Source organism: Antedon bifida, chromosome 4 (genome assembly GCF_963402885.1).
Source record: "Antedon bifida chromosome 4, ecAntBifi1.1, whole genome shotgun sequence".
Taxonomy (NCBI): Eukaryota; Metazoa; Echinodermata; class Crinoidea; order Comatulida; family Antedonidae; genus Antedon; species Antedon bifida.
Window position 1 is genome coordinate 22939799 of NC_136229.1, and position 27939 is coordinate 22967737.

General features: G+C 31.4%; 3 protein-coding genes across 9 annotated transcripts; 2 read left to right on the forward strand and 1 right to left on the reverse strand.

Annotated features, from left to right (window-relative positions):
• The first annotated feature begins 18 nt into the window (after window positions 1-18).
• LOC144840648 (large ribosomal subunit protein eL30-like) lies at window positions 19-1718 on the forward strand. The gene is made up of 5 exons (XM_078696552.1): window positions 19-89; window positions 208-263; window positions 874-1019; window positions 1253-1383; window positions 1602-1718. The coding sequence occupies exons 2-5, from the start codon at window positions 243-245 to the stop codon at window positions 1643-1645; spliced, it is 342 nt and encodes a 113-aa protein (XP_078552678.1). The 5' UTR covers window positions 19-89; window positions 208-242; the 3' UTR covers window positions 1646-1718.
• A 934-nt stretch (window positions 1719-2652) lies between these two features.
• Window positions 2653-12539, reverse strand: LOC144840647 (translocating chain-associated membrane protein 1-like). Of its 3 annotated transcripts, XR_013611941.1 has the most exons (12): window positions 12353-12539; window positions 10867-10945; window positions 10423-10535; window positions 10047-10163; window positions 9449-9538; window positions 9271-9324; window positions 8854-8924; window positions 8183-8293; window positions 7314-7457; window positions 6746-6897; window positions 3405-6210; window positions 2653-3370 (listed from the first exon to the last, which is right to left on the reverse strand). XR_013611941.1 is itself a non-coding variant. In XM_078696551.1 (11 exons), exons 1-11 carry the CDS (start codon window positions 12479-12481, stop codon window positions 6083-6085), a joined length of 1185 nt encoding a protein of 394 aa, XP_078552677.1. In that variant the 5' UTR covers window positions 12482-12539; the 3' UTR covers window positions 2653-6082. The 3 variants fall into 3 exon arrangements, 2 of the variants coding, with proteins under 2 accessions (XP_078552677.1, XP_078552676.1); XM_078696551.1 differs by having other exon boundaries at window positions 2653-6207; XM_078696550.1 differs by having other exon boundaries at window positions 2653-6210.
• A 79-nt stretch (window positions 12540-12618) lies between these two features.
• On the forward strand, window positions 12619-27506 carry LOC144840646 (uncharacterized). Of its 5 annotated transcripts, none has more exons than XM_078696546.1 (18): window positions 12619-12705; window positions 13922-14091; window positions 17462-17526; window positions 18099-18256; window positions 18410-18553; window positions 19004-19117; window positions 19476-19568; window positions 19945-20032; window positions 20139-20194; window positions 20319-20396; window positions 20701-20760; window positions 21365-21420; window positions 21565-23671; window positions 24142-24304; window positions 24687-24811; window positions 24929-25075; window positions 25513-25584; window positions 25932-27506. In XM_078696546.1, exons 2-18 carry the CDS (start codon window positions 13928-13930, stop codon window positions 26232-26234), a joined length of 3993 nt encoding a protein of 1330 aa, XP_078552672.1. In that variant the 5' UTR covers window positions 12619-12705; window positions 13922-13927; the 3' UTR covers window positions 26235-27506. The 5 variants fall into 5 exon arrangements, with proteins under 5 accessions (XP_078552672.1, XP_078552673.1, XP_078552671.1 ...); XM_078696547.1 differs by having other exon boundaries at window positions 12696-12715; XM_078696545.1 differs by lacking the exon at window positions 12619-12705 and adding an exon at window positions 13111-13226.
• Window positions 27507-27939: the final 433 nt, after the last annotated feature.

Below are 27939 nucleotides of genomic sequence, written 5' to 3' on the forward strand. Positions count from 1 at the left end.
TTAAAATCATTCGTTGATAATGTAGAGGTCATGAAATTGAATTCTGGGACGGATATATTTGACCTTTTCGCACGACGTGCATTTTGAGGGTAGGTGTTTATGAACATTCGTGTCATATTTTGGCAAATATTTTACTTTTTTGATTACTAAATTATCATAATTATAATATATACTTGTTAAATAAGTATTTATTTAATTACTTTGCAGGTTTTTAGCTGGAAAAAGGAGGCTAAACGTTCACAATGGTTGCATCAAGGAAACAGGTACGTGAGCTGGTTGAGCGCAAGTGAGAGTGTGAGTGATCAAGAAGGAGGAAGGCACGATCCGACGGAGCAGCCTGTGTTTACCTCCCAGCCATGTGAACTGCCCTTAGCATTCGTACATGTGTACAATTTGGCGAATCGCCGTTATTGTCCACTTTTGTTATATTTAATAATAAAAGTAACTTTATAAATACAAATAAAAAATTAAAATTCAATTTTATTGTGAATGTGATAATCATAATGTATTTTAATTTCTTTCCCGAAATGTTTATTTATTTATTATATAGGGGCCTAGGCTACTTTATATTTTTACTTTTGTCTTTAGCCCCAATACTCATAATTGAATAAAAATCCTAACTGAAATTATGAGAGAGTGCTGTGCATGAATGTTTATATTTTTATATTTATCTTTTTCGCAGTTTGTTGTATGATTCATTTCTGATGATGATGATTTACATTTCTTTTTTTTTAATGTTAAAAAAAGAATACCTCTATAGTGCCAATAATTTAGTAGAAGTACTCTTCTAGCCAACTCTTACCATGATCATAATATGTTATTTGAACAATTTTTCACTTAAATCAATGTATTGATTGTTTTTTTTTTAAATAGAAAAAACAGATTGAGAGTATTAACTCACGTCTGCAACTTGTGATGAAGAGTGGCAAATATCATCTGGGATTGAAACAAACACTGAAAGCACTCCGACAAGGCAAAGCAAAGCTTGTCATCTTAGCCAGTAACACTCCACAATTGAGGTATATACACTAAATAACTGTTTTTAAAATTGAAAAAACTAATTGAAATGTTATTTTTCTTGCTGTTCACAATAAAATACTAAAAAAATTCTATACAATATTCTACAATATACAGTCAAAATGCTTAAAAACTTATTGAAATTTTATTTTTCTTGCTGTTCACAGTAAAAAAAATTAAAATTTATCATCCTCTAATTATGTAATCCTCAATTATTTTATATATATCTTTATAGAAAAAGTGAAATTGAGTACTATGCTATGTTGGCCAAGACTGGTGTACATCATTACACAGGAAACAACATTGAGCTGGGAACTGCATGCGGTAAATACTTCAGAGTATGTACGCTATGCATTACTGATCCAGGTATGTTAACCAATGCACGTAAAATAAAAAACATAATATTGTTGACATTTACATAGCGCATATTTCTATGATAAGCTCATACTCAGCGACACAACTGCTATTGGTTGAAATAAAAAGATGTAGTCATCCATATTTTGAATGTTACTCGAAGAATAACAACAAATGTCTTTCGCTAATAATATGAAATCTAATTTGATTATTTTGCTTTTATCTTTCAGGTGATAGTGACATCATTCGCAGTATGCCCTCTGAGCAGTCATAATAAAATGTATTTATTTAGTCTGCTGACAGGTTTCATATCTTGTAAATGAAGTAATAAAATCTATAGAAAATTACTGATTTGTGATTATATTATTATACGCGTCCAGTCTAACTAGCATAGTATCACTGTAATGGTATGGCAACATGATTAAACATGTAAAATACAATATTTAACCATTGAGGACATAAATGGTATGATTTGAACGGGAAATTCTGCCATGTTTATGATGATGAGGTACAATTACGTCATGGGCATGTGCAGTGTAACTGACTGGGCAGCTGGTGTATTGCATAGTTTAAAGTTCACTTGATGTTTCTCCAATTATTTCCTCCATGATTAAACCAAGAGCAAAGATATTAAAACAAAAATACACGGACATCACATTTTTTTGTCACATAAAGTTTGATAGCGTAGACAGAGCTGTAAATGGTTTAGCTGCCATGTGTCATTCCACTGCTTGTCAATTTCGTGAATTAGCCTTTACAATCACTTTTTAAAACTACCCATCAATGCAAGATTTTCTATATGAAAATTGTGTTTCTGGTAAAAGGCAAAAGAAAACTGATAAAAGATAAAGTAGTCACAATAGGACAAAAATATATTGCTATGTTCCTGAAAATCTGAATGAGCAAAATGTAGTTACAGTAGGCCTACAGTACTTGCAGGGAAACTGTTCAACAATAATTTACCTATGTCGGTTAAAAAACACTATAGTTCAAATTCACAGGATCAGAAAATGAAGATTTCAACACTTTGTTTCCAATGTTTGACGGTCTTTATTTTAAGCTTTAAGTCATTTTGTCAAACTGATATTAGACTTACAGGGAAACTGTTCAACAATAATTTACCTATGTCAGTTAAAAGAAACAAGAAAGCCTTACATTTCTGCAAAATTGTGAAATGATGGACTTTATCAAAAAAATTAATAACATTTGAATTGCTTTATAAACACATCATGCCTGTATTCATTGAATTTCACTTTAAAAAAAACAGACCGACTCAGCAAATTAATAGTTTGGTATTTTATTAATCTTGGATTAACAACAACAAAAAGCAAAGACAAAAATTAATATTCAATGAAATCAAGTCTAATATAATAAAGCAACTAAAGTAAATATTAATAACATGCGTTTGAAGTGGAAACCAAATGCATTATGGGACAAAAAAGCTAGTGACCTCAATGACCTAACCTAAAAAAATGGTGGGTGTGTAAAAACAAATGTGTCTGTATGTTTAATACAATTTGTTATAAATTTTACGGGTTAAAACTGTTTTTTTGAAAGAATACAAATAAATATTTTAATGAAATAGTTTAATTAAAATTGCATAATTACACTTAAAGATATGTCAGCCAAAAATGAAAAATAATGATTGGCCATGTTTAGTTTGAATAAAATTATTCACTCAAGAAAAAACAAAAATAACAAGAAATATTTCTTACAATAAACGCTGCTCGACTTTTTGACGCAACAGTTTTAATTATTATTCTTTCTTCATAAAATGATGCCTTTTGTTATTGATATTCTATTAAATAATTTAAGAAATAATGATGTAATATTTAGTTTAATAATCAGCAGTACCGTAAACATTTTGTGTAAAGTAAAATATAGTCTGAAATGCTCTATTTGTTCATGTTCATATTCCGGGGAACGGTAGGGGCGTTACTCCCTAAGATTGTAGTAACTCACATACCCCAACATTCCAGTAAACAACATTTCTAATTCCCTAGAACATTCGCCGTGTACAGCCACTGTTAAACGTACTCACTAATTTCACTTATAAAAAGACAAAAATAAATGGTTAAATTTAAACAAAAAACCTGTTAATTTTTTTCTTTAAATTACAGGGGTTTTTTCCCCAGGTAAATCATTTTTGTTAAAGATCTATTTTTTAGTCAAAGTGAATAACTAACAGTAATGTGAAATAAAATGGCATATTCAACAAGGCCATATACATGGCTGCAGTCGCATGCTCAAATTTGTGTTAGTGTTTATTGACCGACCGACATAGTGAGCTGTAGAGTCGTGTTTGCATGCAACTAAAAATATATTACAAAATTATTTTTGACAAATTTTTATTTTTTTAAGGGGACAATAATTATTATGAACTATTCCTTAAAAAATGAGGGGAACAGACAGAAGTTGTAGACAGAATCATTTGGAGATTTCTGCAATGATTAGATTACTGTATGTACAATAATATACTTAACTAGAGGCGACATTAGTGAAGAAGGCCGAATGATTGAAAATAAAGTGTACAATTATAGGGTTCAAAATATCTTGTTTACAAAATTACCTTTGTCCTAATAATACCACCTTATGTGCAATTATTTATAAATTCATTTATACAAAATTTTTGATATTAAATATGCCATTTTAAATGTCAAAATACTGTTTAATGTAACATATTAGAATTTATCAATTTATATTATCTATTCACAAAATTCATTACATCTAATTTTGTTTTCTCTATTTTTTCCTCTGCTCTGCAATTTTACAGCTTTACACAACAAAACCAATTCAATATCTAAAAATATTCTGCGTATTCATGTAAATTGTTATCAAAATTCTGTAAAACCATGGTGATCTATTACATTGGTAAAACTTCATGGAATTAATCTTATCAAACCTAAGCATGGATGGCAAACACTTCAAGGATGTGTGCAGGGAGACGGTTGACCGCAGGAATGGGGTTGATCGCAGAGAGAGGCTTGAACATAGGGAGAGGGTTGACCACAGGAATGGGGTTGACCGTAGGGAGAGGTTTGACCGGAGGGACGGGACCCCAAAACCAAATTGTAATACTGATTGTAAGATAGCAACCCGCCGCTTCCCGCTGAACTTATTTTAACTCGATTTACTTTCTATTATATAATAATTATATACAATCATGCATAACTGAACAGGCAGACAATACTAAATTAGTATATTTACTTAGTAGGCCTAAAACTAATCTAAGTACATTCAAAATAATAAAATTGAAAAACCAAAACATACAGCATCATTTTCCATAATAGAGTTATTAAATGTAATGGTAGTAGACAATTACAAATCAGTTAAAGACTCTAGACCTGCAATTTTTTACGTTTTGTAAAAATAATGCATATTTATAACTTTAAAAACATTAAACCCATGTCATTCCTTGTCTTAAATGTGTGTTCTAAGGTTAATTATGATAAAAAGAGAAAAACAATGCACTACCTAAGTAGCTTGCATCGAAATTTCTCTCATAGACGTTTCTAAGTTGGGCTTAGTTTTGTAGGCCTAACTGGTAAAGAGAGGTAACGTACGAACATCGTACGCCAGCTATATGACTAGCCTAACGTTGCTTAATTGTCTTTGTCAATACAAATTGGGCAAGACCTGGTATTTTAGCTAAAAAGTTATGTTATTTTATTTGTTTACCCTTTCACATGATCGATCAAAGTGGGTGCATCACATCACAATATGAAGATATCAATCCGTGCGCGATGCATGTTGGGATTTATAGCGGGCCGCTAAAATTATTAGAATCAACTTAATTTTTACATTTTTAATCGTTTAAAGACAACAAAAATATCGCAATAGGTCCATATGGTATTTATTTTTACATAACATGCAGTGTGTGACCTCACATTAGGTAAAAAAAAACTTAGGTCTAGTGTCTTTAAGTTACCACATCACCCCAATATTTTACTAGTTTCTGTATAAAAATTCCTCTACAGTTTCCACTATATGGATTTTTATGATTTAGGTCAGCTTACATAATACTAAGATGGTGTGACCTACTCAGTAAGTCTACACTGTAGGGTGGGGCTATTTTGAAAGGATTTAATCATTTTGGTCGTCACAAATTCCGGCCACACAAAAATATATTTACAGATTTAAATTGGCATCAATATCAATAATCAACTTTTAGTTTTAAAAACCTATTTATAGATTTGTAATTTTTCTGTTAAAGATAAACTTGTTTTTTTCCCCGTACAATATAAATTAAACACAACATGCTAATGTAAGTACACTGCCACAACTAGTTTTTACCCCATGTGTAAATATACTGTGTTCTCTCTGGGATTGGTGGGTATTGTGCTAAACAGCGCTTAATTAAAAAAAAGTGTTACGATTAGAGTTATAGAGAAATATTGTAGTAAAGATTTAATCTGTATGAAAATGTGATATGAAAACTATGTAACGCGAGATTATATCTGTATGAAAAAAACCTGAAATCATAATAAAATATTACAGATCTGATTTGGAAATCTGAATGTGATGTGAATAACATGAATGTTATAATGAAATATTAAAGCAAATATTTTGAATGTATTAAATACTATGTGATTTGGCACATTTACAGGATTATTTGTGGAGTAAACTTTTTGACATGAACAAAAAAATGACTTCACTGTTAAAATTAAATTAAGAGGGTTTTAGTTTGATAATGAAAAACAGAAAGAAATCTTTATTTCTTCTTTTGTTGTTTAGATCGAGTGCGGACTCCTCCATTTGCGGCTTTAGGGGATGCTTCATTGGCGCTATTTTCATCATCTTGTTGTTGTGGTGGTTGTTCGACAGCTACAGTTTTTGCTGCTGAAATAATAATAAATATTTCAATTACATTAAATTGGTTATTTTTTTTAAATTCCATAAAAAATAATCCAAAGTAATCAAGAATAATAATTAAAAAAATCTGAGAAGAACAAAACTAATTATAATTTTGTATGTATTTTAGTTTTGCTTTTTGAGAAAAAATATATTTTTCAATTTTGGTTTTATCAGTACAGAGCTTAAATTAATTGACATAAAGATGACCTTTGAACTCAGTAATGACCTCTTAAGAGAATGATAGAACAGAGAAATATAAAATACAAATTAGACGTTCCAGGAATACTTAGCGCTTTATACTTTTATTTTCATAAAGATAATGAATTCTCAAAACATGTCAGTACCGATTATATTCATCTTTTAAGACACTTAGCAACACTTTTAAAGAAGATAATTTATTGCAAACCTTTTTTTTTGCCAACGCAATTTGTATTATGCATCATTTAGACACCAATTGTCTTGCATATCATTTTGAAATTGGAAAAATTCATAATTTAGGGGAAACAAACGACAAACCAACCTTCTTTCTTCGCTTTTTTATCTTTCACTTTTGGAACAATCTTCTTTTTAGCTGTAAAAGCTTGATTTTCTCGGTAGCGACGGAGTTGGAATGTCAAAAAGTTCCACAGCATCCATGCCTCTAGTAGACAAACGCCAGTCAATACACTTATCCTATACAAATATATACATTATAAGACATGTATTAATTGCTAATAGTTATGGAATTAAACAGGCTACACAATCATAAGTTTTGTGGTAAGTTGTAAAAGTTGTCATAACGTAGCATAAATATTGACGTAACTTACTTGCATAAATAAAAGAAATACACCATTTGTACCGCAACTTATTGCAACTGAAACAACCTAAATTCATTGAACCCTAAGCAGTATCACACTGGGAGGTCGGTCCTATTACTTGCTTCCTATCTCTTTGTACTGGAGCCCAGGAATTCTTATAGGGGACTTTTTCCACAAAAGGGGAAAAAATCCTCATGAGCTAGGCTACTTATACCTATTCACCATCACTCTGCTACTAGTGTCTAGTTTTAAAACCCTTCAGGCTACCAGTTTAGATTATTTAATAATCACCTTATTGGTAAAATGTTAAAATTGCCCATTTCTGTGTTCATTTCTTGGTTCGTTGCCTTGCCTAATCTAAATCCTACGGTTAGTATGATGAGCGTGACTGTCACCAGACGAGCTATGATAAATAAAACGGCCCACACAATAAATCTGTCAAAATAAAAAAAATGTAATAATCAATAAGATGTTAATTCATATCAAGTGCTTATTTATAACCTTTATACTTAAGTTTTGTATACACTATCAAACATTATGTGACAAACACATGTGATGTGCCCATATATGGACATGATGATGTCATGTCAGTACCATATTTGAGCACATCACAACCATATTTGGGCTCATATTAAAATCATTCTACTGTATATTACTACATTTTCTTTACTGCAAATAACCTATGGCAGTCTCTGCAATAAACATTGTGTACGATTACCCAAATAAATTCCTGATATAAATAATTACAAAAACAAGAGAAACTTAACACAGTAACTACAGTAGAATACTATTACCATTTTACCATTAAAATAACATTTTCTAAATTCACATTAAAAATTTTAAAAATACCAAATTCACATCTGCATCAAAGTAAACAAGTGAGCAGTCCAGTCTTCACGACGGTATGTCAGACCTGTCTTGCTTTTTTTTCTTATGTCGTTTTGAGCTTTACCCCGTTTTTCTTTGTCTTTTTTATGTGTTTTAGATTTATATTTTTATACATTGCAAATTTTAGTTCAATTCAGTTTTACTGTGAAGAATATTTTTAATAAATATACTGTTATAAAATGAAATATTTCGAAAAACAGCATTAACCACAAACGACATATCAGGCAAGTTTTAATTTAAACAATCTTAAAATACCTAAAAAAGTGACTTACGATGGTGCTGACCAATCAGGTTTGTCGCTAAAGTACATAAGTCGAGCAAAGTGGAAAATCATCTCAACTGAATAGTGAATAATCAGGCATACAAGTGTGAGACGAGTCAAGCTGAAAAAAAAGAACGTCATGAATTCTGGCAAGATGAAAGTTAGTGGTAGTGGGGTGGATGAGGTAACTGAGTGTCTGATGACTTGTTTTCCATTAGCAAGGTCAATCATGCTATTAATGGTAAAACAATAAAAAAGTGGTAATATATGATAAAGTGTGTCTTATTGACATAGGGGCAAGTCTCACCCTATCTATCTGTTATTAAATCTATTATTTCATATTAGGCAAATCTATTCATTTAATAATAATAGTAATTTTTTATAAAGCTGTGCTATTTACGGATATCTCACAGTGGGGACCAAGCTTAAAGGATTGAAGACCTTTTCTGAGAAGCCCTTTCTACACTATCAAACTTTATGTGATAAAAAATGTGATGTGACCATATGTAGACATAATGTTATATCACTAGCATGTTTGGGCACATCACTACCTTATTTGGGAATATCACTACCTTATTTGGGAATATCACTACCATATTTGGGCACATCACACTTTTTTTGTCAAACTAGTTTGATAGTGTAGACAGAGCTTTACAGTAGTGTCTAGTAAAGAAAACTTACTTTAACAAGAAGCCTGCAATAATAACAACTGTGTACAGGATTTGATAACGTAACCGATAACTCATCTCATCCTGCAAATTATAAAATAGATCATAAGTAGATTAAAAATTAAATCTGTCAGAAAATTGTATTGAAATAGCACAAGAGCATTCATTATGCAGAAGAAGGTCATCAACAAGTATGGGAGGCCATTACTGTAAAAAATAAAAATCCTTCCAAGTAAAAACAAATCTACCTTGCTTCATAAAACAACTTAATACAAACTAACCCTTTAAAAACCAATTATTTTTCATATATTGTTGATTTTGGCCCTGATAGCTGCTCATACATTTTAACAAACAAAATTAACCTTATAAAATAAATAAAACATGAAGAATAAACCTTCCTAAACCTAAAGATAATGCAAATACAACCTACCTTTTTAACTTTCTGAAAATAGATTTCTGGGAACGTGTGTAGCCAATATGCAATCTGAATCAAGGGAAAAAAACATTTACAAATTACAATACAAAATTGCAGTAGTACACACATAAAAAACACTTTAATTGATATACGTAGGTGGTTTAAAACAATGAATTCTAATAATAATACTTACTTGAATAATAAAGTAGAATTTGAGAGTGTAGGACAGATTAGCATGTGGGTAGCCCTCCCACATGAACGACAAGTTCTCTGTAAATCCTTCCTGTAGAAATAATACAAATACATTTTGTATACAGTACTTAAGATCCAAATAAGAAATCGGATTGATTTTATCATTTAGGTTTCGACAATAATTTGTGTAAGTAAGTGCACATTATTACAGATAAAAATAAAAAATATCTGCAAATGCAAAGTATAGTAATTACTGTAGTAACTGCAGTAACTCTCTAACATAAAAATTGGTTTGTTACACAGAAAAGTTTCCACTTTAATAAATAATAAGACATGTCCTCTTAATAGAATAAGGATGGCACAAAGGAGCCTGGGTTCTATCTACTTCTAGTTCTCTTCAAACTTTGGCTGACACTATACAGGATGACAGAAGACACAGTGTAGAGTCCTCAATCAGAAATCCTTTGAATAGTGTATTTTGAGTAGTTTTTTATTGTACACTACTACACATGTGGATTGCAAATACACAGGCCAAACAGCTTGCCGAGTGCCTGAGGGAAGACCTGCTAGCAGGCATGAGATTAACATGCTATACATACCTTAATCATGGTATCCAATCCCCAACAGATAGAAATCAGGTAAAACACTAATAATTGGCCAGATTCGTTAAATTTGGAGTGTTTAGATTTTGATAAATGCAATTTGCGGTTTATTTTCTGTAAACAAAAAAAAAAAGAAATTATTAATTAAAACATTATTTCAGGACATTTTTGGATGCATGTTATGTAACAGAATTGGCCAGTAAATAGTATACTAGATATTAACAGAAAACGTAATTGGAGTCAGTTTACTTATACATGTTATTATCTACAAAGGCAAAAGGTAAGAGAGACGTATACTGAAGTGTGTTGGAAACATCAACACTAACAGTTTACTGTACTGCAGTAGCTGCAGTAGAATGAAGTATGTACTTACATCTAGCATGTACTCTTGGATGACAGCATGTAAGACAATGGTGATTAAGAAATAAAAGAAAACTGAACAGAAATCCTTGGTTCCATATGTGTAAAACGTTGCTTCTACAGGTTCTAAAAAAAATAAAGACTTGAAATTAGATTGCATCAATAATGGAAATAATAATTATGATGTGTCTATTTATTATGTGAACTGCAATTTCATGTACAATCTTTCAATCATTAATAATCAATTATTTTTATTTTTTTATTTCTTTTTTGAGAATTGTTTTTTGGAGAAAAACAAAATCAGAAACAATTCGGGATATTTACTAAAAAGTAGATGAATATATTTTAACATAATTGTATTTCTTTTTGTACCAATTTTTTGATGTTCAAGAATATAACTTAAGTTGTAAGCACTGACTAAGTTGTAATAATTTACTAGACAATAACAATGAGTTACCTTTGTTTTCCTCTATTGTTGAATTAACAGTCAAATTATGCTGCATAGTCACAAATAGTGTTGCAAAAGGAGTTGATGCCTACAAATAACAAAATTAACAGTAAAAAAAATACTCCATTGCTTTTCTCTGCTTCTAGTCTTGTTATTAGAAATTGCTCGAATTTATTGATTTAGACAGGGTTACTTAAATTTGCTTCAAACAAACAATCCTTCAAAGCCTAGCACTGGGCAGCTCTAAGAAACTAACTTAAAATCAAGACTTCCATCCACATACCCATTCATAACCCTTCCTGGCACTCACCTCTATCTAGAGTCGTGTACTTTATAATTTATAAAAAAATAAATCATTTGGAAAAAACTAACATCCTTTGGTTTCCTCAAAATGTTTCCTAATAATTTTGTTTTAAAAGATTGAAGAAAATTCTGGTGTTTTTCCGAGAGCCTTCCCCTGCATTGCATATTTTGTTCCTAAATATAGGGTCAGCTAATAATACGATGATGCATGTTATTGTTATGAAATAAATATGAGAAAATATAAAGTAGAGGAAGACAAATGCTATTAATTCAATTAAATGTGTTATTGTATGAAACAGGAAACTGTGGCATACCAAAATTGTTTAAAACCGAACAGAAGGATATTAAAACACACACAATTGAAAATGTTGATTAACAATTTTTATTGAACGTATTCGATGTATCGTTTTAATTAATAGCACAACTATTTTCTTTTTTTTTATAAAAGTTGAAAAAAACAGGTGATTCTAAGCATGCTCTGATACACATAAGCATACAAAAAAAGACTTTTTGACTCAACAGTTGTGTAGTATTTAGCTGCAGATCGCAAAAACTAAAAAGGTCGATAATCAAAGGTATTTTGCCCGCTTCAGGGAAACCAGGAAGTAAGGCAATTCATCATGTGTCCAATATCATATTTTACAGGGAATTTCCCAAAATTTAGGCAGAATCATATTTTTTAAAATTTTGTTATAGTATTTTGTAGTATTTCTCTCTATTTTCTGACGTATGTCTGTAATTTAGTCAAATCTATGTAGTAACTACGGAAATTGAGACTCCCGGTGTACCTACCAAGTACAAGGGTGTATACCCTGGAGGATGAAGAAAAATCATTAATCAAACAATCCTAAAATCACTCAATCTGAAACATGTTTTCATTTATCTTTTCCATATTTTGAATGCATAAATATTAATTATTACCACAAAAACCATTAACTAAACACTAAACACGTACAAAAAATAATTGGGTACAATAATTGTAATGTAATAATTGATAAAATCGTTGGAAAGTGATGGTATTGCTAGTTAAAATTTAAAACATATGTCAAATTTCATTCAGCCTAGCCTAGTCTTAGGCCAATCCAAGTCAGTGAAACTGCTGATGTGGCAGTCATCAACACATTCAGCCGCTGTTTGTCAGCCGGTAGTCCACCACACACACGTGTGGTTTTTAGCGTATGTAAAACTATACCTGAAACATCAGCCCAACAACGATGACCATAGCAATGCACGATACGATGTCAGCATGGTTTTGAATAATAAATTCATGGCTTAAAATCGGTGGGTTCTTAGTGACTCCAGTTTTTCGTTTTGCACCCATTTTGAAGGCTTATTCTTTACAAAAAAGTGCCGAGCGAGATACACTTTGACGAGTTCCTGGCAAGCAGACACACGGAAAAAATAAGTTTTACGCATGCGTCGCTCTACCAGTCCTTTTATGGCAGACCAATCACAAATCCAGGGCTGATCCAATTTCCAGAGTTCCACGTTTGTCAAGTTAGCCGTACTAAAACAGCTTTTTTTCATAGAATGTGAGATTGCAAGGTAACATAAAGTAGTGTATTCTTTTTATGATTATTTCATTTAAAGTATCACATCTTGTTTAGCTTTCAAGCTAACTTAATTCTACCACCGACGAGATGCTTTTTGTGTTGACATAACAGCTCAACTACAGGCACATTGATTATCATGCAAATGAAACCACAAACCAAAAAAGCATATGAAATATTATTACTTATTTTTGTAAATTTTAATTAAATTGACATTCTTTCCAACTTGAATTGTACTTGAAAACTTCCCAACTGAATTTGTGGTATCAGTACAGAATTTTTCAAGCTCTATTGACAAGAATTCTTTAAAAATGCCAAATTTACATGGTTATTTGCCAGCTGTACCAGCAACCAATCAGAGGTAAAAGAAAATACATGTGACTTTTGGCCTGTTGTTTGTACTACAACAGTGAAGACACACTGCTGAAAATTTTGTGAAAGAGCATGCTTCTAAAATGTTCAGGTTTATAATTAAGTTTCTTCACTTGTTCTGAGTGTCACTGTGAAGATTCAACGGTTTGTTTATGTTTATCATTTTAATTATGTGAACTCGCAATTGTTATTTACTGTTATTCTTTTTCTATGCCATTTTTGTTTTATTATTTATAGTTTAATTCCAACAATGAGTGTCAGCCATTTTTGTAACAAAGGGTGCAAGGTTGCACTGCTTTATTAAAATGGGAAAAGATCTCTATGGCATACAACAGGTGCTACCTGCTATAGGCTATGGGTACATTGGGTTTCAGACACCATCAGAGTCCGATAGCTTTTCATCAAGCTGGTTTCAACTTCGACATCCAAACTTTCGCTTGTGATTCGTTCACTCACTCTGACGTCGTTGCGCTGAATCCAAGTGGGACCCAAGCTTTAGAATAAAATTCGTCATTGGACAAGGAAACAAAATGGAAAATTGACACTGACTAAAATGAGGAATTACTTCCTTGATACTCCTACTACATAGGTCAAAAGTAGTGAAAATTGTATTCTCCGCGTTTCCCAAAGCCTATTTTCCTGTTGATGTTGTTACAATCCTCTTAAAATCACCGATTTATTTACACGATTTTTAAATGATGGTACAAATTATTTATTTCCATACTAAGCCAAAAAAAACCAGTTTATTCCCAATGTGCTAATTATATTCTTCCCATTGTTCTTCCAGAATTTTAAGTAATACAATAATTTTTCATTTTCTTTTTGTTTATATTTTTCAGTGAGTTATGTCGGCTGATATTTCTACTCCATCAAGTGCTCGTCCAACATTGAGCCCAGTCAACAACTCTGATACAAGTTTGAAGTTGGGCACCCCAGCAATATTGGAGACACCCCCGTTTGCCAAAGACCTACCCCTAGCACTACGAAGGGCACATCGAAGCAATGCCGGGTAAGATATGATTAACATTAACATGGTACGCCGTTTGGAAAATGACTTTCTAACATATTTTATGATGACCAATACAATAAATTTTATCTAAAGATTAACACTACAGTACGTGAATGATGATAAGATCATGTTCAGTGGTGTTTCACATTACATTGGTTGAAATAAAAAATCTTTATTTGTTCATGTTGATTATATTGATTTTGGTCATCCTAATTGTTAACTCTGCAAATTGTTCCAGATTCTTGGTCCAGTTAACGGAAAACGAGAGGTCAGCGAATATACCAAAACATTTTAAATCAGTTTCTTATCTAAAGGCATTGATCTGACATGGATGCAAATATGACTTGGATAACTTACTATTTTCTTGTAGCATAAAAAGACATGGAAAAGTAAATATAAATGTCCCTCTCATTGATTACATGTATCCCAAGCTAAACTTTATCCAACTTAGAATCCAATAAGAACAAGTCCCAATCCATTCAGCTCTGTAAATGATATCTGGTTGAAATATACTAGGGAAGAAAAGGCCGCTTGGAAAGGAACTGGCCACCCTACCACATAATGCTCAAGGCTTAGCTCCTGAGTTCCTAATAGCTCATTCTCCTATGTTGAGAACAGGACTCACGTTTAGCTAATCTTAAAATTATATTCTGTAAAAGATGAAAATTAAAATATCTAGACAGATAAATATATACCAAACTATCGAAAAAACACAATTCCTTTATCATCAGGTCTGTGATAACTGATTTGTGTGTTAATTACTATGTTCCCAATTGTATTTTAAACTCTATTAATTATCATTAATATTTGTAGACCATCCATCTTGTATTTTTTCAACAGCTGTTTTCTATAAAAGAACTTCCTTCTTTCTGTTTTCTACATGTATACTTTCTATAAGCACATAAAAGAACTATTACTTTTTTTTCTGATTAGAATAATTAGTATTTAGATTATATAGTGATAGAGATACAACTTTATTAATTAAATCAAGTATACAAAATGTACTGCACACATATGCCAAAATTGTAATATTAGTCAGTGAAAATATTATCTAAGTCTGTTATTGCTATTTTCATGCTTGTAGTACTATTTGTGTGCCATGTTGGACACTGTTATCCCCAGTTGTCAATTGAGAAATAATATTATAACTACTTTTATTTGTTGTGTTGATAGAGGAATAGATTATATTCGACCCATATAGAGTTATAGTATCAATAATACCTGTCAAGGCCGTAGCGAGAGGTTAAAAACAGACGAGGCAAAGATGCTTTAAATATAATTATTAATATAAAACATCACGATCTGTGCTGAGGAATTGGGGTGGGTAGTGAAAATTGAAAATTTCAGTTGAGGCGAGCACCTTGTCTGCTTCATGCTTGCCTGTACTTATTGGAAAGTACACACATATGCACCCACAAAAATGAAATTAGAGTAGATCATATAGCACCACAAATATTTATCTGTGGTATATCCATACAGTGATGTAGTATCAATACCGTTACTATTTTATAAATACTACATGTATGAATTGCACCCATAAATTCATGAGTTATTCTACTGTTATCAATACCATAACAAAGAGTACAGTGAGTAGGCTGTACATACTGTAGCACCTCACAAAATTATTATTGTACTGTTACTTAATTTTGAATATACGCTACATGGGAATATTTAAGCTGAATAACGCTTATAACTTATTTATATTCTACCTTGCGTTGTACTTATCATATAGTACATACACACAGTAACCTTCCTAGTCTACATTGAAAATGGCAGAATTATAGGCCAGCTATAACTCGTTGAGGCACCACACATTTGTTTGTACTACAAAAGCCAGACAGTCAACTAGTCATTGTTGATAGTGTACATATTTAAATATGAATGGCTCACACATTTCTAACATGATCACTGTATTTTTTAAAACAAATTTACATCATTACAAAATCTGATGTAGACTGTCTTAATAGTAGTAGTACAGTACATTCTGTATTACTCATCATGCATAGATTTACACTAGAAAAGCCAGAATTCATTAACTAATAACAGGCTACTGCAGAAGGCAGTAAAATTAACAGGTTTATGATACAATTTTACAATAAATATAGTTTACTATCACAGCGCATTTGCAATGAGTTAATTTTACATGATATTTTGACTGTAAATGGCATGGAAACATGTAAATGGCTGCCATGTTGAAATTGTTCAATCAGACAACAACCGTACATTGCATTGAGGTAATGAAGAGGTCAAATAGGCAGCATTAATCCAATACTATTGGCTGTTGTAGTCACATGATATACAGGTCGTTTATTATTCAATAATAAGCTCTGTAGTGTTCTTCCTATGCTGCTTGTTTTTTACTTGGATTCACAGATTTTTAAGTACAATATTGATTGAAATATTTTAATCTAAAATGGTCAAAATTCGCGATTCTGTTGAAAATATTTTGTCTATGGTGTGCTGATTTTATATCACAAATATTGGAATATTTTTTTGGAATAATTTGAGTTAAATATATGCGGAAAAATGTTATAATTTAACCATGAATGAGAAAAAACGGTAAGTTTGCTATCAAAAGAAGAAATTAGAGGCATCCACATGATTCATAATTTATTTAATAATTTTAAATCGGTGTAATTTTTAAAACATAGGAATATAATTGTAATTGGAGGTTTGTTTATTTTAACTATGTCTTATTAATGACAATTTGGAAAGTTTTAAGAATAAGAATTTTTATCCATTATTTATAAAATTATAATAACTGTATAATCTAATGTCATAAAATGCAATTTCAAGACAGATCGACTGTCGATTTGTTTTAAAATACTATTTTTTGTCATAAACAATGCCTTAAGTATCTTCCAAATTAACTATTGTATTTTATAGTCCTTAAACAATTAATAATACAACATATAACTTGAATAACAACCATGTTGAATCACAGACTACAGTAGTTGATAGATTATCAACCAATTGTTTATAGTGTCACCTTTCGAAATCATAAATCATTTTTGCCATAATCGATTGGAAATTTTTTAGTTACAGTTTTGTTTTTCTGTTGAGTATTTATTTTATTGAATATTAAGACGAACATTAGGTACGTACTCAGTAAACAAGCTAGCGTTGAACTACGGTTACCATTCTAATAGAAATGTAATTCTGGTTTCACTTCACATATTTGTTCGATTTGACCAAGCTCACATTAGCATTTTTTTTTACCGATCAAGGAACAAACAATCTTTTTATATTTTTTTATAGCATTTTTAAATGCATATATGCCCCCTTTAACTGATATTATTTTGAGCACAAAGGCTCCACAGTGAATAACTGTATTTCCTAATTTTTTTTATATTTTGATATGTTAATTTAGGTTAAGAAAAGAACCATATATTTTACTACCTGAGAAGTTTGAAACTAGTATCTCAAAATCAAAAGGTGAGAAATTTCTTTGTATTGTTTATATTCAATTTAAAGATAAGATAATATATGATAATTATATCTTATATTATACTATGAAGCATATGCGGTGTAAGACTCTCACCCTGTTAATGAGATGTCGCAGGTTCAAATCTATATTATATACAGTAATAAGAGATAATGCTCGTCAAAACAATTAAAATCTATGCCACAAGCTTGTGGCTATCGGTGCATGTTTTTGATTATTTTTTATTGGCATCTAATGTAAAGTTTTTCTCAGCTTGGTCGACTGTGCGCCTAGTTCTCTGTGTTGATAAAAGATTGACTGTGCCGATAGTCTCACCCATGCTACACAGTGCCCATCTTTGATTGTTTATATTTGCCTGATATTTGGATTATTGTAGATACTGATTCAGTATTTATACTTTGTAATATTAAGTTCTGTCTACACTATCAAACTATTTTGACAACAAATGTATGTTGTGCCCAAATATGTTAGTGATATGCCTAAATATTGTAGTGATATGACATAATCATGTCCATATATGGGCACATCCATTTTTTTGTGTAGACAGAGCTTTATATTTTAGTTGTCCATTCTACAGATCTTAAGATTACTCTCAAGAGGAAGTTGGATAGTACATCAAATAGTAATAAAAATGAAAAGAGAAAGAGTGTTGGTGAACGAGAAGACTACGTTCCATCATCCAGGAAAAAGAAGAAGATTCCAAAAAGGTTACGTGATCAGGTAAGTAATTATTGGTTACCTTGATTAAAAAGTATTGCAAGTTGCCATGATTTCAGAGTGTCCTTACCAGTGTTCTCCTGAAGCAGGTTTTGCCACCAAAATTTATTAAAATGTGAAAATCAACCTGATAATTTATTATTTAATCTTGATTAGGACTCCAGTAATGATTTCTATTGCTGGATATGCCACCGTGAGGGCTCTATGATCTGTTGTGATCTTTGTCCAAGAGTCTACCATTCAAAATGTCTCCAGTTAGCTGAGGATCCAGATGGTGACTGGTTCTGTCCAGAGTGCCAGGTATGTTTTTTTTAGTTCAGCACACACAAACATATGAAGAGACATAAACCCATTATTTCCTAAATCTTAGGCCTTAGGTAGTAGAGATATTTTGTAATGATGACAGTCCTTGGTACTGTGACAATAATGTTAAACACACACACCCACATGTGAATAAACACACACACAGGCACTGTTGTGGACAAAGGAGAGAGCGTCTTAATTGGCTGCACTGACATGACGTGATCTTAAAGGAGTCGAGAAGCATGTAGTTGAAAAGTGCAACATCTGAGATCACAGCAGCATGAACATGATCCATCCGTTAGAATATAAGAACTCACTACATTATATTAAATACACCTTTAACAAATTATCTTGAAAAGTAGGATTTGAACCCAGAACCTTGAAATTGAAAATACTATATATATGAATAATTACATAAAGTGTTTCTCTTTTTTTTTTGTTATTTAGAAAATAATGAAAGCTGAATGTGTAGAAAGTCAATCGCGTGCAATGGCCATGTTATCAGTAGACCAGCTATCCAGACTGCTTATCTTCTCACTTCAAAGGATGAAACACACCTGGGTATGTTGTATGTAAATTCATAATGAAAACAAGTGAATATATGAAAAATATACCCACCAGAATAAGATACTGTATGGAAACAGAATCTATAATACTTGAAATAATTTCATTTGGATCCCAATCTTTTTTTTAAAGATAGGAATAAATTTTCTTTTTTTGTTCATCCAATCATTTGTACTTTTTATTTCGTACTTATCTATCGTATTTGATTAGATCACCAACAAAAAACTCCTAGAATCTGTAATAGTTTGTGTTGAAAGAAATTCAATAAAATTGTCATAATAAAAATAACTAAATTTTGCTAAAATGAAGGAATTGTTGGTGAATGATTTATGATAATTAAAATATTGTTTTCTAGGCTCAACCATTTATGAAACCTGTAGATGCTGATGCAATTCAAGACTATTATGAATATATCTTTCATCCAATGGACTTATCAACTCTTGAAAAGGTTAGCTTAGCATATGTAAATCATTTAGATATGTTTAGTTAATGAAAGGCTGTGTACCTAAGATTGATTCAGTTATCAGAAACATATTTACCATTAAATTACATGTTTATATTAACATTCAAATATTAATTTCTGCATTAAATTTCAAACTAATAAAATGAAAAAATTACAAAATCATCAAATTTGTAGAGATCGTAGATACTTTGCTTTTAATAAACCAAATACTATTTGTGAGGTTTTGGTCTGTAATCAACAAATCTACACCAAAATAGTTGTTTTTGACGGCTCATGTTGTTAATTGCAATACAAGTGTTTGATTACTGTACTACATGAACAAAATTAAATTTTACTTTTCTGAATTTTTTTTTATTGACAGAACATAAAATCTAAGAAGTATGGATCAACTGACGCATTCCTTGCAGATGCCAAGTGGATTTTACACAATTGTATCATATACAATGGATGTACGTTCATACTGAACATTAGAAATTAATTATAAAAACTGTTTAGTTTAACCACTGAACTGTAACATTTACATGGTGTTCATATTCAATATATTTTTTATTTCAGCCAATCACAAACTTACAAATAATGCTAAGATGATCATAAAAATCTGTAAACATGAGGTGAGACTATTTCTATTGTCAGTTTACTGCTAAATATGTATATTAATGTGACAGAACATTTTTTTAACTTATAAGAAGCAAACTCATCATTTTTGAAATAATTTTTTTATCATTTATCTTATAGATGAGCGAGATTGAAGTGTGTGAAGATTGTTATTTATCATCTTGTATTAAACGTGAAAACTGGTTTTGTGAACCTTGTGTAAGTGTCTGTCATATCAGGTTTTGGATTCTACTTGCTAAATATGGTCAAGATTTCCTATTCCTAGTTTAATTCCACCAATCAACAACCCTAGGCACTTTCTTAGAAAGTCCAAATATTGATTAAACTTCTTTTTAATCATCCAATTTTATCTACTGTTACATGTACACAAGTTGCAAAGGAAGTATATAGCTGGCACTGATTCTTTTAAAAGTATGTTGATGATTGATACTTTGTTCAATGAAATATTGTGTATAGTTGTTTGATAATGTTTTTCACTTATATTGACTTTGTATTTTGACAGAGAGAGCCTCATCCTTTGGTATGGGCACGATTGCAGGGCTTTCCATTCTGGCCAGCAAAGGTATTTTATTTATTTTTCGAAACCATACAATTTACAAAGAATAACAAACGCAGACAAAAGACGACAACAATACTAAAGCCCTGTCTACAATATTAAACTTTATGTGACAAAAAAGTGTGATGTGCCCATATATGGACATGATGATGTTATATCACTACCATATTTAAGCATATACCACTACCATATTTGAGCACATCACACTTTTTTTGTCAGACTAGTTTGATAGTGTAGACAGGGCTTAAGCATTAGCATGGTACCACCACCATAGTCCTTTATATCCCCATCCTATAGGCCTCTCCTATATACAGTTGTAGGCCAGATCATGTACATATATGGACATGATGATGTTATATCACTGCCATATTTGATCATAACACTACCATATTTGAGCACATCACACTTTTTTTGTAAAACTAGTTTGATAGTGTAGACAGCTTAAGCATTAGCATTGTACCACCACCATAGTCCTTTAAATCCCCATCCTATAGGCCTCTCCTATATACAGTTGTAGGCCAGATCATGTACAGTACTTTTTTCTAAGCTCTATAACTTAGTTAAATTCTTTTTTGTTTTATATACAACTTCTAATTACCTTTTTGTAAAGGCTTTGCAAACTAAGAAGGGTCAAGTAGATGTACGATTCTTTGGTCAACATGATAGGTAAGTATACTTACATGTTTTTAAATATTTATCACCCAAATACAGTCATAAGATTCCAAGACCATAAGCAACAAACATTTTGAAATCAATTGTACATGTAAAAATATGCTGTATTAAAAAATATGTTTTTATTTTTAACTTTAGGGCTTGGGTACCAGTGGCAAACTGTTACAAGATATCAGAGGAAATACCATGTCCAGCCAAGAAAAAAACAAACGGGCTAAACAGTGCTATCACAGAGATGACCCTTCATATTGAGAAAATACGAAAGAAATTTGGCAATTTTGAATATGCTCCTCACCGGACATCATATGATCCTAAAATTTCAAATTTAAAGAAAAATAACGCATTATCTGAAAAATCTTCCAAAAGTAACAAGGCAAATAGTATCTTCCGAAATACACCAATTTTGTCCATCAAGAAAGAGCCTTTAGAGGAATCCGATAAACTTATTATAGTTGATGAAGAAATCAGCTTAAAGTTGACAAAAACTGAATCTGAAGATCCAAATAAGAAACCAACTGATAATGGGAAAATGAAAAAAAAAGATATTCAAAAGAAAATTGACGAAAAGAAAGTAGGTCACATTGAAAATACAAGTTCAAAAGGTACAGAAAAGGACAAAGTTATAAATAATACAAAAATCTTTAATTCTGAGAAAGTTGAAAATTCTAGAAAAACAAATGATATTAAGGATACTAAAAAATCTGACAATACTAACAAAACAGAAGATGAAAAAGAAACAAAGGACATTGAGAAAAGTACAAATATCACAAAAGGAAACAGTACTAAGGTTAAACAAAATGATAGCGACAATGTATCAACAGAAAAATGTGAATCTGATAAATTGGTTGAAACCTTTGAAGAAAATGAAATAAAGCAGAAAAAACCTGATCAAACTGAAGAGCCAAGAAATGAAGACATAAACAATGATAATCCGGTATCTTCACCAGAACAGAATGATGTGTCCACAAAAAATGGACCCAATAAATCTGGAATTGAGTCCGATAAATCGGGAATTGATTCCGATAAATCAGGAATTGATTCCGATAAATCGGGAATTGAGTCCAATAAATCGGGAATTGAGTCCAATAAATCTGAGATTGAACAAAGTACTACTATGTCATCTGAGAAAAAGTCTTTAGACGAAACAAAACTGGTTGAAGAAAACCAGAAAGAATCACAAAAGGATACCATTGATAAAGTTACTGAAAATGTTGAAAAAGAAATTGAAAAGACTAGCAACAATGATGTTGAAATGAATGAAGGTACTGATGAAAGAGAAGAAAAGATGGAAACCTCAAATGATATTTCAGAATCGAAGAAAAATGATGATGAAACAAAAGTGAAGGATATTGAAGAAGAGAAGTTGGATAAAGAAGAAAAGAATGGCAGCAGTAAACGCAATTCATTCATGGAAAAACTTGGTAAAACCATTGAATCTTGTAAAGCAATTCTTGGTTTGAAGGCAGAAGTTGAGGATAAAGAAGTAGAAATGCAGACAGAGTCTGAAAGTGAGGAAAGTGAAAGGGAATCTGAAAGCTCTGATGAAGACATTGAAGAAATTGGATATGAAGTAAGAAGAAAGAGAAGTTGCAGTTCTGAAGAACCTATGGAAGTCAATAATGACTCAAGTGAAAAAAATGGAAAGTGTTCACCAACAATTGAAGATGAACTTAAAGAAAGTTGTACAAATGAATCAAAGACACCTGAACAGGATAAGGTAACTGTAGACAAAGATGATAGTGTTTTCCAAGACAAAATTGATGGTAAAGATGCAAGTAAGGAAAATGAACAAAATAGTGTGGAACCTGATTTCGTCTTGCCAGAAACGAATAATGAGGTTGGACCTGAACTGGAAATTGTAGAAACAAAACAGAACAATGATAAAAAAGATGATAATCAAGTGGAAATTGATAAAAAGGAGGATGAAAAGCAACAGAGTTCTGAATCGATAGAAACGCAAGAGAGTACAGAAAATGATTTAAAAATTGAATTGAATGAAAGTAAACAAGAAAGAAAATTAGAAAATGATGAAGTTTTTGACCATGTAAAAGATATAGTAGATTTAGTTAACCAACAAACACCAACAAAAGGTGACTCTTGTAAAAACCAAGACAAAAATGTTCTGCCAAAAATAGTAACTGAAGATGATGAAGATGAGCCAAAAACGAGCAAAAAACAGGATAAACCGGAAAACTTTGGACAAATTGCAGCAAGGATTAGAAATTTTGACAAATATATTGGAAAGGTAGATAAATTTTATTTATTTTATATATTTCAGTACACCGGGGTAACCCCCTACTTGTCTCGAAAGATGTACTAGGTTCTTTAAAGTGCACATGAGCCAGATGTGTACACTGGACTTACGGTTTATAGTCCTTATCTGAGAAGACTCGTTCTACCACCAGAACCCAGTGAGGCTCGAACTCTTGCAATTTCTTTTCACTTTTAATGTGGTTTTAAGAAAGAAAGCATTTCAAATATACAGTATTGTAATTTCTGTACTTAACCATTGAAAACACAACAGTTAATAATAAATTTGCCATATATATGACTAAATGAGCACGAGGTGTGCTAATTTTGTATGCACACCAAACTAGAACAAAACTTGACATTATATTGATGAGATTCAAAAAGCTTGTTTTCACCAGATAGATTTCAATAGATAGAACAAATATAAAATATAACATTTTATTATTATTTATCAACATAATTTAGGTATCACATGTTGTAAAGGAGACATTAATTGAGATGTATTCTGAAGTGGCAGAGAACTCAGTAGAAGAAGAAACAAAGAAAGTATTGAAAGGTTATCAAGAAGAAGTTGATTTCCTTAAGTGGAGACATACAAGAGAGTTGGAAGAATTTAAACATGTGGCAGGTATGTGGAAGATCCAGGATTCTATTTAAAACTGGTCTATTAATAAGCAATGTAAGACTAAAACAAAGAAAAACAACAAAGAAAAACATCAATGGTTCATTAGCGAATGTAAAATCTTGATTACAACAATTAAAAACATTGGCTAGACCAGGGAAGAGTTAATTAATTTAATTTAACTCTTCCCTGGCTAGACAAATAATTTATTTAATATTAACAGATGTAAAGTTGGTTCATTCTTACCGTAAAAAAAAAACCAGTTCATTAAGAGTACCTAATCACTTATACAATATCAAATAACTAAAACTAAATACTTTATACTGTAATATATAGACTTGACAATAGCTAACATTCTACTGAAACTGAATTAAAACTTCTTATATAGCCCTGACAATATCTGAAATGAGGAGCACGTTTGATCATGATAAATCCAAAGCATTGGAAGCGCTGAAGAAACAGATGGAAACAGAGAAACAAAAAGAAGTTGAACAGACCAAAAAGAAACAATGGGTATGTTTACAGTACATTCAAGTAGTATTAAAAACACAATACTAAAAGCAGTCTCTCATGTAATAGAATGTCCTTTGTTATACTTTCCTTTCAATCTTAATTAATGTTTATTCACAGTGCGCCAACTGTGTGAAAGAAGCTGTGTTTTATTGCTGTTGGAACACAAGTTACTGTGACTACCCATGTCAACAAAAACATTGGCCTGTTCACATGAGCACATGCCAGCAGTTGGGATCAGCAGATAATGCAGAGAAAAGCAACAAAGTAAGTACTATAGGTACAGTAACTTACTGTACCTTAGTACAAAATGACAATACATATTCCATACATTAAAATACATACCATCAGGTAGGATTCAATATCTCAACATTGTTTAAATTGTATGGTTCAACTACTTTATACCTTAGTAACCATACAGTACCACAATTCTATAATAATACAAAACAAAGTGTGATATGCCCAAATATGGTAGTGATAGTCGTCGTGTCAATATATGGGCACATGACATGTTTTTGTCTCAAAGTTTGATAGTGTAGACAGGGCTTTAATAACATATAATATGTATATATGTACACTGTTATTATTTCCCCTTTTTTGTTTCATGGGAAGGTGTCCCAAAGGATGAGTTCTATTGCTGTACAGAACAATTCACTGTATATTAATTTCAATACTAATGGATTGATATGCGTGTGTTTTTTCAGCAGCCTGTAATGCCAATTCAGTCATCCGTTATGAATCCAAATCCAAATGATGCTATGAGGTCAAACAATCAGGTAAACTACAATGCCTAGGTCACAATTCAGGTCTAGGGTCAAACTAGGTCATAATCAAGATAATACAAAATAGCTGATGACAAAACCAATAAAACGTCATGGAATCCTAATATTAGGGTATTCATTGTAGTACAGTGGAACTTGCATTTTTTCTAGTTGGGAGTTCTAGTGTGGTGCATGATTTAATTTATAAAAATACATGTCCTTTTATGAGTTCATATAGCACAAAAAATACATTTGTTGAGGGCTTTTGAGATGCACTTTTTGGTCACAGGCAGATCCAGAATTTTTTGGTAATTAAATTAATTGGTATTATAAATTAATCGCATTCATTTTATTTTCTACAGCAATTGACAAGTCTACCACATCCTGTACAGATTATACCATCGGCTTCGGCCACTCAAAACAAGATGCAAACATTGATACATTATGTACAAGCGCCACCAGGAGCTACTTTACAAACAGCACCGATTCAAAACCCACGTCTACCTCCCCCAAATCAAGCTGGATTGTACCGGTTGGAACCGGTACAGCAGTTCCCTGTTCTACGGCCGCAGAATCTTATCAGAAGCATGGTTGGACCACGTGGGCAACAGGTTATTTTAAGACCTAATATGTTGCATGTACCGAACATTAATCAAAGATTATAATGCAAGTTGAAGATGATAGCCTACAGTGCCATTCCAGTTTCTCTTCTCTAATCAGTCTCTGTGCAAATTTAAATTTACAATAACAACATTTTAATGATTTTGAAAGTATATTATATATACTGGTCACAAATGTTCAAAGATTATTTTTAATCAAAAGATATATATATGTATACCGTATATCCTCTGGTATAATCCCATCCCCCTAGAACACAGAATTGGGCCAACTTTCGGATAGTAGGACTATACCTGGGGAAACCCTGGTTTAGGAAAAAAATGATCATAAGCATTTTTTTTTTAAACTCATCTGAACTGGCTAGAGAGAGGCCTACAATACCCAGGGATGTGCCTGAAAGTGAAATCAGACATAAAGTAGGTGGTGGGATTAGACCCGAAGTGGGTTTATACCCGAGGATATACGGTATATATTTATGCAAAGTTCAAACTACATGTTAAATTAAATTTTCAAAATATAAACAAAATGTTAAAGTTAAATGTTAATCAGTGTTTTACTCAAATCAGGATTCAAATTTGTAACATTAATGTCGGGAATGAAAAAAACAATTATGTAAATATGTTTTCATAGTAAAAAGAAGCAAGATTAAGGATAAATGTGGTTAAATTATAAAAATAACAAGAATTTAAAAATTATTTAATGCACGTTTTTTAACTCGCACTTACAATCAAGTTTAATTGGGCTTAGACCTTGAAAATGGTAAATTGGAATGTTAAATTGGATTATAGCTTTTGTTAATATTTGAAACAGAAATCGCTCATGCAGTCTAAAGATTACTTTACAATAGTCCCATTATTCATTAATAAAATACTACTATTGTCCTGTAGTATATAGTATTCCCTGTGAGTATTCTAGCCAGGCTTATACAATGTCCATACCAGCTTTTATATTTTGTAATTCTTAATGCTAATCCCGAAGAATTTGTAGAAAATACACAAAACACTTCAATTGAACCTTTAACGAGGTTTAACCGTAATAAAAATGTTTTGTTAAATTAAACAATGAATATGATGTAAATATTTTTTTTTAATTTGCAGGAAAAAGCTGTAAATTAAGTTTTCTATTTATCAGGTGGATGTATATGTTTACAAGATCTTTGTACAGTTTGCATTATTTTTTTTTATAGTTAGAAGTAATGTGTTTCATTTTGCTTGTTGAGAATTGCGATGTTTCTTTGTGAAATCCTCCAAACATTGCATTTCAAATGAACACTTTCGGAAGTTTCATTATGGCAGTTCAATAAACAAAAATTGAATTATTTTCGTTTGTTGCATTATTTTGTTTACATTACTATACATAAATTGCTGATGGAGATGATGGTGGCCAAACTGGGTGATAGGTAAGACTGGCAAGAAAAACAACATTTTTAGATTTAAAATGCAAAGCAGTGCTCCAGACAATGAGGCATCTACTGAACCCTACTCTAGCTAGGTTATACAAAGATATATATAAATTGATGGTGATATATAAGATGTATATAAACTAAATCAATCAAATTGAATACTAACAACACAACAGAGAGTGTTTTCTATTCAATGCCTACAGTAGGCATGTTATTAATCAATTTAACAATACCAATTCGAACAACAAATAATATCCATACTAAAAAAACTCATTTCTCACAAAAATCAAGCTACTCAAAACTTGGCTCGACTTCTTTCAGTTAATATGCTAAGAGTACATAAACTGAAC